The following is a 13,431-nucleotide window of genomic DNA, read 5'->3' on the forward strand; positions in this document are numbered from 1 at the left end:
TACTCCTCCAAAACAGTAAGAAAGAGAAGTCCATTGTGCTAGTTCTGTCAATAGATTCAAAGAAAGCCTTTGACAGGGTAGATTGGGAATTTATGTTTGATACATTGGAGGTACTGGGAATAGGACTTAAAATGCGAACATGGATAGGAAAACTTTATAGTCAGCCTTCAGCAGTGGTGAAGGTGAATGGTTCACTATCACAGGTTTTCAAAATATGTAATGGAACAAGATAGGGTTGTTCCCTTTTGCCCCTTCTATTTGTATTGTTCTTAGAGCCGCTTCTGGCGATGGTACGAAATAGCAATGATATAAAATGGATACAGAAAGGAGAGGTAGAACATAAGGTGGCAGCTTATGCAGATGACATGCTATTTTATGTTGTAAATCCTAGATTGACATTACCTAGTGAGAATATTAAAACATTACGGAGATTTATCAAATTTAAAAATGAACCCCTCAAAATCAGATATTTTAAACATTAATGTTCCAACAAAAGAAAAAAAGGTGTTACAGAAAGAATTCCCTTTTAAATGGAGGGAAAAGGAATTTAAATATTTAGGAATATAATAAGAATAAGAATATAATAAGTGTTTGTGTGTGGGGGGGTTAAATAAGGGGGGGAGGGGGATGTAATGGGGAAAGGTTTTTGGGGAAATTATAAACTAGAAAATGTACTGTGAAATGATATATATATTGTGTTGGTTTTTGTATGATGATATTTATCAATAATAATATAATAAAAAAAAAAGGATTGCCCACTGCACTATTACAGTCTCATTATAAGTCGCTGATCACTGACATTAGTAGTATATAAAAAAGTAAATAAATAAAAATTCTAGTATTTATACCATAGCTTGTAGATGCTATAACTTTCACAAAAAAAAAATCAATACATATTTTTTTTTACCAAAGACAATTATCAGAATACATTTTGGCCAAATTTATGAAGAAATCTTATTTTGTTTTAATTTTATGAGATCTGTTTTATAACAGAAAGTAAAAAAATATTGTACAATTTTTCAAAATTGTCAGTCATTTTTTGTTTTTTATGCAAAAATGTAAAAACCCAGAAGTGATCAAACACTAGCAAAAGAAAGCTATATTTATCAGTAAGGGGGTAAATCCTTCCAGAGGGCAAGTGGTTAAGCTTTGACAAAAAAAAAGGAATCTGATTGATTTCTATGCACCAGATTTTGCACTCTCCAGTTTTAATAATTAAACTCCATTGTGGTGGAAAAGAAGTTCTGCGGTTTAATGCTGTGCTGTTTATTTTATCTGTTCATGGGCTAATCTTTTTTTTTGTTTGTTTTTTTATTAGCTGGGGTTCTGCTTAAATTGCAACCTAACTTTCTGGATGACTACAGGCACATTATAAAATGTGGGTAGATTGCAGCCACTGCCTTTGGATCCTAGGCACTCTTTTGTGCTTCCTTCCAAATGTGACTACTGCTGTACAACCTTGGCTTTGTAGTTCTGTGGAAAGACATGTGGGCATATAGATGTTTTCTGGCATACATTTCTTTCCAACCATTTTTTTTTACACAGAAACTGATGCCTACAACAAAAAAGTGGCTATTGGCAATGCTTAATTACCTTGGCTGATGTCACCAGTGACTACACAAAAAGCCTAAACAGTCCTCATTGTTTAGTAGGTCCATCTACAATAAGCATATGTTTAACTTATTGGTTAAAATACTGGATGTACAGTATGTTCACAATTTTGGAAAATGAAATATCAAACCTGTCAATGCTTTTCTACAGTGTGCTAATTACTTTTAGGAAAATGGCTTTCCTTAGTTTTTATGGGAAATATGTCAGTAGTGTAATACCCTTTGCCAGCAATGCATTTTACATCTATTTTACTTTCTTGTGAAAAGGTAATCTGTCTGAACCATCAGACATACTTTTTTATTGCTTATTTATATAGTACTGACACTTATATCTTAGCACAGAGAACATTAAGGCCTCGTTCACACCATACGTGCAGAATAACTGATGGAAACTGATGTGCAGATTTCACTTGCAGAAACATCAGTTTTCATGCGCTCTGCAATGAGTTTTATAAACCTTACAGATTCCTGTGCAGAAAAAATCTTCTGCACATGATACTAGTGTTCTGGTGTGAACAGGGCACATAGGGAGCAATTGATTTAATTGTGCTCTTGCAGAACGCATGCAGAAAAACTGATGGAAACTGATGTGCAGATTTCACTTGCAGAGACATCAGTTTTCATGCGCTGTTCAATGAGTTTTACACACGTTACAGATTCCTGTGCAGAAAAATCTGCACATGACACTAGTGTTGTGGTGTGAATAGGGCACACAGAGAACAATTGATTTCATTGTGCTCTTGCAGAACGCATGCAGAAAAACTGATTTCTCTGCACCATGGTGTGAACGAGCCCTTAATCTTTCACTCCATTTCAGCCCCAAAAGACCATATGATCTAAGATTTCAACCATACATGCACTACTAACAGTAGGAAAAATGTTTGCTAAAATTCAGTTAACCTACTGGAATGTTTTCGAATTGTGGGAGGAACAGGGTAGCAGTGAAGACCTGGAAAGGATTCAAAGTAAGTCTTAATGCATCCAAGCAAAGGGAATCATTTTAAATTAAATTCCAAAAAGAGTTAAAGTTTTACAATTCTTTGATAATGCAGGATTGGAAATGATGGATGGCAACAAATGTTCAAATTATTGATAGTAACTGGGATACTATAACCATGTCAAGAGTACCTAGGTTTTAAAATGCAGCCAACTGTGCAATAAAACTGGAAGACAATGCAGAACAATTATATACAATAGTTATCCATTGATTGTGAAAATATAATTTTAAATATGTATTGTTAATTAGTATATTAGTTGTGTTTTTATTTAATTGTACACAATGGCACGGGGACCTGTTCTTTAATGACTTTTATATGTTGTAGACACAGGAAGGTGAAAAATGGAAGAAAGAAGAAATGGTTCTTAGGATACTACTTGCTGCTGAGCCTTTGTTGTCTGGGAAAAAGCATACACACAGTTTAATAGCCAAAGATGATCAAAAATCTAGATCAGATATTCCTAATTATCTAAACATTTTTGGACTTCAAGGTGAGTGAAAATATCCGAAAGGCTCATTTACTAATGATACATTTTAACAAATTTTTTTAAGTATTACATACACCAAAGGTATCCTCTGTAGTAATCATATAAGTCCACCAAGTGGCAGCCTTATCAAGCAAACAGATTTAAGTACTCTAAAAGACTGTTTCAACTCAGCTAATATATTCCCTATGCTTGGTTTTGCCTCAAATGCTTAGACTTTTAACCCATTTGAAAATACAGCAAAGTGTTTTAGCCTTTTCTAAGAGTTTATTTTTTTTTCTTTACACATTAAACAAGTTCTTTTAAGGTAAAAAGTCAGGAGTAGAAAGGTGAAGATGGCTCATTAAAGCATAGTGTGTGCTTGCAGTCTAACTGATTAACGTTTCCTCTACTGAGGGGATAACCCGACAAATTAAAATATGCATGAGTCTTCACAGTGATTATGCATCTTGAAACATTAAACACTATTCATAATCAGTAGACACTTCATGTGTATATAACTGATCCTTTATTTGTATTTATTTATTGGAAGAGAAAGTTGAATGCATACTAAATCTAACATGGTGCAAATATTTTTTTATCTTTCTTTAAAAGATAACTTTTAAAACACATTCGCTCTTTTTAAAATGTCTAAAAATTGCAAACAACTTTATAAAATTAGGCAAAGGCTGTCTGCTTCTGGTAATTTTCAGTCGAAGTGCAGCACAGAAGTCACTATTTGTGGCTCCAAAGTCATTGAATCAAGAAGATATGTAGTGCGGTTGCCTTGTCTAGCTATTCTTAGCTCTTATCTGCATACAAATTGTCTTCTACATTGTACAATGCAGACTTCATTTAAACTGAGCAACTTTTACACTTGCATGTTCCAGTAATGACATATCTTAAAGCACAGAAAAAAGAAAAATCAGAAATAAGAGATTATTTAAGCAAAGGGGTTTGAGATCTCTGGATATAAAAAGAGGTAACCTGTTGTTAAAGCAAGGGTATCCTGTAAACATTTAATTTTTTTTCAACTAGAACTAAAGACAAAGCTTTTTTTTTTCTATTTTGGATAGAGCAAGTGAACGTTATGTCTGTTATTATGTCTGTTTTTTTTTATCATATCTGTGTCCCATTGGGGAGATTCCCCTTTACTTCCTGTCCCATAACCAAAACAGGACATCAGAAGAAATTCCTTCAAAGTGAGGGAATACCTTCTTGTCACCAGGGTCACCAGAATTGGTGTCCCTATTGGAAGATTTCCCATCTACTCCTGTTTTTAGTGACAACCCAAAAATTTGAGATTTGATTAAAATTTACTTTCGGTGATAATGGTAAAGAGGACACAATGTCAGGGACACAGATGGCAATAAAGACCTGACAGGTGTTCTAATCCTTCTCCTCTATATCCAGAAGTATACACTTTAAAGTGGTTGTAAACCTCAAACATAAAATATGAACAAAGCATATCCCTCTATAGTATGTACATGTCTCAAATACGAGAACTGAGTGTCATTTCTGTCTGCTGCTTCATGCAGGGGAGGGACCTCCAGCAGATTGACAGCCTCAGCTCTGTTCCTGTGTACTATGTGAAGGAGGGTGTGTCCCTTCCCTCCAATCAGCTATCAGAGCCCTCCTCACTGAGTTGTGCAGTGTGTAATTTCAGCTCTCCTTCCCCTTTTTTTCTAAACTCTAGACAAGCTTTATATATTCAGCACTTTGACTGAATGTAGAGAAAGGAAGACTGAGATAAACAGGTACAACTTACGTAGGAGGACTTGTTTCATCTCTGTGTATCACCTGAGGCTAGTCACTTCTTTGGGTATATGTAAAGGTTTCCAACCACTTTAGGAAGCAGAAAAAGGCAGTTAAATACATTGTTAATATATATAAGTGTGCCATAGTATTTATGGTTCATTTAAGCTGGTCTTGGAATCTCTCTGTGACAGATAGCGCAGCCAGGTCCATGACTATACTTTTTTCAATACAATCAAAGCAACACTGCTTGCTCATGGACCTGCCCCAGCCTGTGATTTGAACAGGAAGAAGCAGCAGTAAATGAGTATCTCCTCCAATCAAATCTCTCTCTGTTAACTTGGCCATAGATGGATCTTTTTTTTAAATTTTCGTTCAGCCAGTGGGTTGAACAAGATAAAGGAATGGATTCTTGCATCCACACAATCGAGGTTCCCTGCTGTATTCTAACAGCAAAGACTCTCCACTGTCAGAATACACTGATCAGCAGCTGCAGTCCATTGGCTTCAGCCGCTGATCAAGAAATTATTTCCAACAAGACAATGTAACAGGAGTTGATGGTGAGATTGACTTCTGTTGAGCAGGAGCATCTACACATGGATCAAAATTCATCCATTTCCTGCTGAACTGGCAAATTTCCATCTATCTATGACTAGCTTATGTAAACCCTCACCTTCACCTTGTAAAACAACCCATGCAGTTTAAAATTTATTTTATTTATTACAGGTACTTATATAGCGCTGTCAATTTACGCAGCACTTTACATATATATTGTACATTCACATCAGTCCCTAACCCTCAAGGGGCGTACAATCTAAGGTCCCTAACTTACATTCATATACACACACACTAGAGCCAATTTAGACAGGAGCCAATTCACCTAGCAGCATGTCTTTGGAGTGTGGGAGGAAACCACAGAGGAAACCCACACAGGCACAGGGAGAACATGCAAACTCCAGGCAGGTGGTGCTGTGGTTGGGATTCGAACCAGCAACCCTAGTACTGCCAGGTGGAAGAGCTAGCCATTTAGCCACTGTGCTGCCCATAAAATAGAGATGAAAGGTAAAACATTTGTGTATAGATATACAAACATTATAAAAAAAGTTTTTAATTTTTTATAAGTGTTCATATATTCTCTATTCTCAGCTGCATAGAGAGGTGAGGCTGCAGAAACACCAGCACAATGATCTTCCCAGAGAATGGCTGTGCAGTAGGGGATGTCAGCACACAATTGAGAAAAGGAGGCTGAGTTCCCAGCACAGCTAGGGAACTGACCACATTTTGATCTCATGCCTAGTTTGATTAGTTTTTGATAGGAAATCAGAGGGACTGGCTGGAACATAAAGCATTTCACACAAAGGAAGTAGTACAAAGAGAACAGGATACTTTTTCATACAAGCACCTGGTACAGCAGGCGCATATCAGGAAAATGAAATGTTGGTTTACATATTCTTTAAGATTGACAGCTCTGTACAGAGCATCAAAGCTCAAGGGACAATGCAGAGGGCTACAGGAGGCAGATTTCAATGTAAATGGAAGTACTATTTTTAAATACATTTAAGCTTTTCTGATTCATAACTGAATTAGATGCAGGTCTAGATTACCTGCCTGGTAGATCTGTTTCAACCAAAACATTAGAATAATAACGAATGTTAAACTGTTATTTGGGAGGGCTATGACATTGGAGGGAGGGAGACATAAGATGGTGGTGAATATAATGGGCACACATTTTTATAGTTGTGGATATGGGGAAAAGAGGAGTATATAAACCCAAAAAAAACTCTGAGGGATGGTACATATATAGAACAGAGAGCCACTATGGAAAAAGATTTCCCTCAAGTTTTACAAGCAAAGGACAAATACAATTGATGTGACAACTACTTCAAAACCCTTTTAGCCCCTGGCATGTTAAGAGGGAAAGCAGTTAAAGACTGCTCTAATTGGAATAACAGTGCAGTTAAGTACTGCCAGTGATCCTTTAATCTTCATTAGCACTAATGGTTTCAGAGCAAGCTTTTCGGGGTATACCTCTTCCTTCTAAGGTCCAAGCAGTACAGAAAATGGGGGTATACCCTGAAAGCTTATCCTGAAAAAGTGTAATGGAGAGTACTCAACTGTGGTGTTGCAATTACACTAATATGGCTGTAATCACAATGAGAGCAAAAGAGTTACTGTACAAGAGAGTGTGGTCATATCATACAAGGCTGTTAGACTGCTCCCATATTATATACTTCTGCTAAGTTATAAAGTTAGTCCCAATTCATAAAGAGTTTTATTGAAAACTAACACAGTACAAAGAAAAACTTTTTTAACCGCTTCCCCTCTGCCCTATAGCAGAAATACTGCTACAGGGCAGCACGGGTGCACAAAATCACATATATTTACGTGATTTTGCATTTCCGGGTAGGGGATGTGTGTGCACCCTACCCGTGCTGCCATTCGTGGCCTCGGCTGTCAATCACCGGGTCCCGTTAAGTGATTTCTCACCGGCCCCTGGTGATTGCTGGGTATCTCCAACGGGAGAGAGACCTGTGTATAAACAACACAGTTCTCTCCCCTGTCAGCTCCTGCATGCTGCTTTGTATGGCTCTATATAGCAGAGCCATGCAAAGCAGTGTGCTTCCAATGAAACACACAAACAGTAAAACAGCACACAGTTAACCCTTTGATCACCCCACGTTAACCCCGTTTCCTGCCCAGTGCCATTAGTACTGTGTCAGTGCTTTTTATTAGCACTGATCACTGTACTGGTGTCACTGGGGATGTCAGTGACACCAAGTCAGTTCCCCCGTGTCAAAATGCCCTCCGCAGTCCCGCTATAAGTCGCTGATCGCCACAATTACTAGTAAAAAATCCAAACAATTCCAGTATATATACTGCCATTTGTAAACGCTATAACTGTCACGTAAACCAATTAATTTACACATTTTGGGTTTTTGTTTAGCAAAGACGTAGCAGAATACATTTTGAATATTCATTCAAACCATTAGATATTTGTAATTCTATGTGAGCTCCTTGTCAGTGCAGCCATTTGTTATATGCATAGTTGTCAATGATCTCTGACTTCAACGACAGTCTCAAGTTATGATTTGTCCCTGTGATCATCCATTTAAAATTTTTACCAGTTAGGCATTACATTTTTTTTATTTTATGCTTATTGGATTTACTTGGCTCCAATCCGACAGAAAAACGGACGCCACTCAAATCAGCCCAAAGAGTCAGGTGTATGAGATGAGCTCAGTGGGCGGGGCGAAACGCATCAACGAGCTTGGCCGGAGTAGAAGCTGAGGCCGTCTCATACAACTGACTCGTTAGGCTGGTTTGAGCAGCGTCTGTTTTTCTGTCAGATTGGAGCCACTGGAAGCTGCGCCCTCCTTCCGTGTACAGGCGGGGTCACTTAGTTTCTGGCATGGAGCTGAGCCAAGGGTTTTCTCTGCTGTTTGTCAGATTGTTAGATTCACTTGTTATATTGTCTTTCTGTTCTTTGGAATTTTCTTAATGTTTATACAAGAACTTCATTTACTTACAGAACATTACCAACCTAAAAAGCAGCAATGCAGTCGATGAATATTAGTTAGTGCTTACGTCTCCTTGACTTCAACCCTTATATACATGTGGAAAAAGAATCTAGGTTTGTGTAATCGCTCCTTCTGTTTATCATATACAGTAATCACTGTCAGTTGTCTGGGCTTAACAGACCACCTGGCTCTCAATAATCTTTAAGTACTCATAGACCAATTATGGCCACTTAGGTTAGTTTGATCCTCTAAGGCTTGTGTCATCTAAACGTTAATGCAAGCAATGAGTTTGTGTTTTTATTTGTAATGTACCAAAGGTTTACATACTGCTACTGTTTTTTATTGTTTATCAACTATAAAGCTTTTTTTCATGACTGATGTTTTATACTGTTTATTTGTGTTGGCAGGTGAATCTGTAGAAAACAAGAGTCCAGATGATTACGTTAGACTGGCGGAAACGCTCTTTTGCTGCGTTTGTAACTCTTTACAGGTCAGTATTACTCTGTGTTAGCCTTAGGGAAAATAGGACATAAATATGATTCAGTTTCAGTGTTCACCAGGAAGTTACAATACCAATAAAACAGGTAGTGATCCGTTACAGTTTGGCTTCAATTGTAGAGTGCATCTTCCCCTAGATTCAATACTGTTTTATTAATAATTTCATTCTACTCTATTACTAATTAATTGTCAAAGTTAAGGCAATAGTTAGGAATAGAGTACTGAGTGAACCCTTCCATTCCCTGATCATGCAGAAATAGTGCTATCATAATCCACTTCTGCTGTTTCAGACAAACTCTTTACTCAAAATGTTCTGTCTATGCAGACTCAATGGCACTTTTATTGATATGCAAATTTTTTATTTTTTTTTCAAAAGTCATTAAGTCCTCACCTTCATCAATAACTTCTCCTCTTGGCAAGTGACATAGATCTGCTGCCTTGTTGAAGCAGTGGTTCATGACTGTCACAAAACAAATAGAGGTGTCTGACATGTGGCCTATGACAGCCTGGTTTCACCTACTTTTTTGTATTGCTAGACGCAAGATGGAAATGAGGAATAATGTTGTGTAGTAAACTTCTTTTATAAGTTGTGTCTCCACTCTTATATTGTTCTATTAGTTCAGCTTTACCTCTAGTTTGTTTATTTTTTGATTATCTACTTGTTTTCTTTCCATGTCAGAGCAGTCTCCTGCCTAATCTCAATTTTAATAAGAGACACTCATAAAACTGTTATAAAATAATGTGCTCTCAGGGTTACATGACAGGACATTGAGCTTTTGTTAATTGGCACTTTTTCTGGGCTCCTAGGGGAGTGTGAAATACCGGTTATCAGACTTGACCTTAGGTAGCCTTCCTAGAAGCTTTACTATTGGGCCTGCCAGGAAGATAATACAAGTGAATAAAGGCACACAAACATTTCTGAGAAGAAGAGCCTGCCATACTCTGATCATAGTTTGGCCGGTTCAGCAGGGACCAACAGAGATGCGAACTGTGTATGGGCAGGCTGATTGTACCCAAGTCGTTTCATCGATCAACCAGCCTGTAGGATTTTTTCAATTACTGGCAACAGCTATAGCCGCTAGCATCTAACCATTGTGTTCTGCCCCTGGAAAGGCAATCCTGTAACTCACCCAAACCCCCAGCAGAACACTATAGCACTGCGGGAGGCATTCACCACTGACTGTGTGTTGATGGGGGAATCAAGTGATTTTCTTTCCTTCCACCCATGATTGAAGGAAAGAAAACTGAGTAATCTATGGGCTGCTTTAGGATTCACATTTTTATCAACTTAAAGGAGAAGTATAGCTATTTTGACTACACTTCTCCTGTAGGTCACGGGATTGCAGTTGATTCTGCACTCCTTGGACCCCTTTTCATCCACCCAGCAATCCGATCTGACCCACTGAGCACTGGAGAGGCAGAGTAAAGAGCCGGAGACTGACCGTCATGGTTCTTTGCTCAGAGCGGAGAACTAAGCGATTGGCAGTGTTTGATCACTCAGTTCTCACTGCAGAGCCGGCAGGGAACAATTGCAGCATTGGATTGATGCTGCCTCCACCCAGGTGAGTAAAGGTCCAGACTTTTTTTTTAAGATTGAAGATCCGAATTCTTATAAATGTTCATTACTGATTAAGGAGAAAAATAGATATCAATGAAAAATGCAATCACTGGGCTTTCTCTTCCAGTAATGATGGCCTATTGATGGCTGCTGTGCTTCAGAAAAAAATACAAATTGTTATCCATTCCGAAGAGAGTCAAGTAAAAAGCAGTAGTAGAACCTTCGGAAGAGCAGGATTACATGGGCTTTAGCATGTTTGCTGTCTTTAAAGAGAAGAACAATTAAATTGATTCAAATTAATCTTCCAACTTTCTTTTTGCAGTTTTTTTGTTTGGGAACAACTATAATAATATCTGCAGCCACATTTTGATACACAGAAGAGCTTTAAATAAAAATAGGCATCCATTTTATTTTTCACAAAAGAATCTGAAATTTAAATGAGAAATTATTGAATGCTGTGAGTGATAGATAATCCATTAAAGTATGCGTCACTGCAAACAGTCAGTGAAACTGACAAGAAATCAGTGAAACTTGACAGGTTTTGTCTAGGTCTGCATATAAATCAATCACAGGGACTGTACATGGGGATTGCTCTCCTTCTCTTTTTGTGAGGAAACACAGGGCTTGCTTGGGCTCTTGTCATCATTTCAAGATAGAAAAAAAAAAAAACCTGCATTTTTTTTTTTCAAAGATAAACCAAGGATTAGGAAAAGTTTTAAATGTCCAGTTTACTAGGAAATAAATTTATATATTTGTTTTTATTAAAACATCTTTTGAAATGTTAGGCTGCTTGCACTGGTCATCATTTTTTCTCTGTATATTTTTGAATCAAAGGTACAAAAAGAATTAAAAAAAACCCTTAAATTTAAAATGGAAAAAAGTACACAGAGGAATACAGTTACAATCAGCATTTGTGTATGTAGTTAAAACAAGTTAGTTTACTTAGGTGAACGATATCACAATGTAAAATTGTTATGCTACTTCAAGAACTAGAGAAGACAGTATGACATACTAAAAAGCTAACTGTGCTTACTTAAAGGAAACCATGACTAAGAGTAATATAGGGTCTGCCATTTCTGCACTCCTACTGTACATATTCTAGTTGCCTGAATGCTGTATTAACCTACTGGCTTTAGGATTCTCCCAGCACTTTGTGATCTGCATACTTCTTCAGGTCTTTGACAAATATTTAGCCCAAAGTAATAGCAGGCAACCGACTTTTTTCTAAAGGAGGTCAACAGTGGTATTTTAAACAGGAAATTTTATTTTATCGTATTTTATTTAATATTTTATCAGGAAATACTTTCCTTCTCACGTCAAAATGCTTACTGCCTCTTGCCAAAGGATAAATAATGTATTTTAGCCACTCTTGTGATTTACTCTCTTGCCACCCTGCACAGCAAAAAAGAGATCGCTCTGTCACGCTCTAGTTCATATTTACTGGTATGTGGACCTTTCTTCTAATTAGACAGAGGTGATGATGCTGGTTCATCATCTAATGAGAATACTGGAGGTTGAGAAGTAGCAAAGGAAGCTACATTACTGAATTCTATAATAAGCTTCTCATCTGCCTGGCTGTACAGCATTGCAGAGGAGTGTAAATTGTCTCAACAGAATTACGAATCCATTGGCATGTAAAACAGTGCACATATTATTGGTCCAACTGTGCATTTATCTGTTTGCCAGTCCTAACCTAAACAGATGTGACATAAACAAATAATCTAAAAAATGCCCATTAGCTCTTAAAGTGGAACTAAACCTCCAAAAATTCTCACTTCCACTTTCGGTTACATCCCTCACTAGCTGCTGTTATCTTCCTCCTAGCTACTTCAGGGTGATGGATTTTTAACTTCTTGACTGGCCGCGCTGAACTGCACATGTGCTGCTCAGTGTACATTCAATACAAGACAGTGAGCAGGCAGGTAGGTGTGTGTTATTGCAGAAGAAACATAGCATCCCATGCCTCTTCTTCAATAAAAAGCGGCCTGCTTGCAGTTTTACAAAAGTTGGGTTTAGTTCCACCTTAAGCTAGCAAATTCATTAAGAACTTTTAGAATGTGTTCTCTGCAGAGAGACGTGAAGCAAAGGCATATTATTTTCTCATTGTGCAGAGTGTGCAAGGTCCCTGTCTTGTTCTTATTGGCAACATCTGTATGGTTCATAACCATTAAAAACCCCCCCAAAAGCTCTTTAAGCCTTTTGATTAACCTGCATATGATACAATCCCAAAAATGCATGAATCTAGCATTAACTGCACTGTCTAAAATTGTCGGTGATCCTCTGACATTGAGATATTTCCCTTTATATAAAGGTATTGATGCATTTCTGGGACATGTTTGTAAATGAGTTTGTAGCGGAGGACCCGAGGAATTGACATCTATGTAGAATGGGATGGGGTTGGGTTGGGTGGTTGCAAGAAATCAGCCTAGTCTTTGTGCTTCTATGTTAACTGCCAAAAGATCAGTTGGTATGACACTTCACTGTCTTTGAGAAGCTCTCCCAGCTTATATTGATTAGTTTAGAAAACTGATTGCTAACAGTAGGTTTCCTTTGTGTCTATTCACCTTTAACCATATCTTCATCACTCAGTGTTTGGATTACATTGTTCTAATTGATGCCTCCTAATAATCTGATTGTGACAGCCATAAATGGGAGCTAGCCTAATATAAGATTTTAGTTATTTTCTGTTCCAACTGGCAAACTACACCTAAAAATAACATATTAAAAACAGCAACAGTAGGCCACATATTTTCATATGTGTCTACAAATAACACATTGCTATATTATCAAACACAAAATACAGTATATTGTATCTACACTGAATCGTTGCATAGTAATGTCCGTGTCCTCAATAGGTAAGGCATGATTTGCCATGACAAGTATTCATTATTACTTTGCAAAGGTCCCCTTATTGATTTCAGACTGTGCGTTTCATGATATATAATTTTTCCCCTTGCGAAGCGAGGGTGAAAATATTGTGTACACTTGTGCCCCCAATTGTGTACTCTTAGGTACTCTTGTGTAGGTCTGC

At 37.5% G+C, this 13,431-nt stretch overlaps 1 protein-coding gene across 1 annotated transcript in view; it reads left to right on the forward strand.

Moving 5' to 3' along the window:
* CFAP54 (cilia and flagella associated protein 54) overlaps nt 1-13,431 on the forward strand; it is a 527,562-nt gene that overhangs the window by 112,803 nt on the left and 401,328 nt on the right. The window contains exons 12-13 of the mRNA XM_089651915.1: nt 2,933-3,098; nt 8,752-8,834. Of these exons, the coding sequence (XP_089508041.1) occupies nt 2,933-3,098; nt 8,752-8,834 (249 nt within the window). The remainder of the gene's footprint in view (nt 1-2,932; nt 3,099-8,751; nt 8,835-13,431) is intronic.

The sequence above is a fragment of the Staurois parvus genome, unplaced genomic scaffold, assembly GCF_062004578.1.
Source record: "Staurois parvus isolate SC_StPar_1 unplaced genomic scaffold, SC_StPar_1.0 ptg000025l, whole genome shotgun sequence".
NCBI classification, from domain to species: domain Eukaryota; kingdom Metazoa; phylum Chordata; class Amphibia; order Anura; family Ranidae; genus Staurois; species Staurois parvus.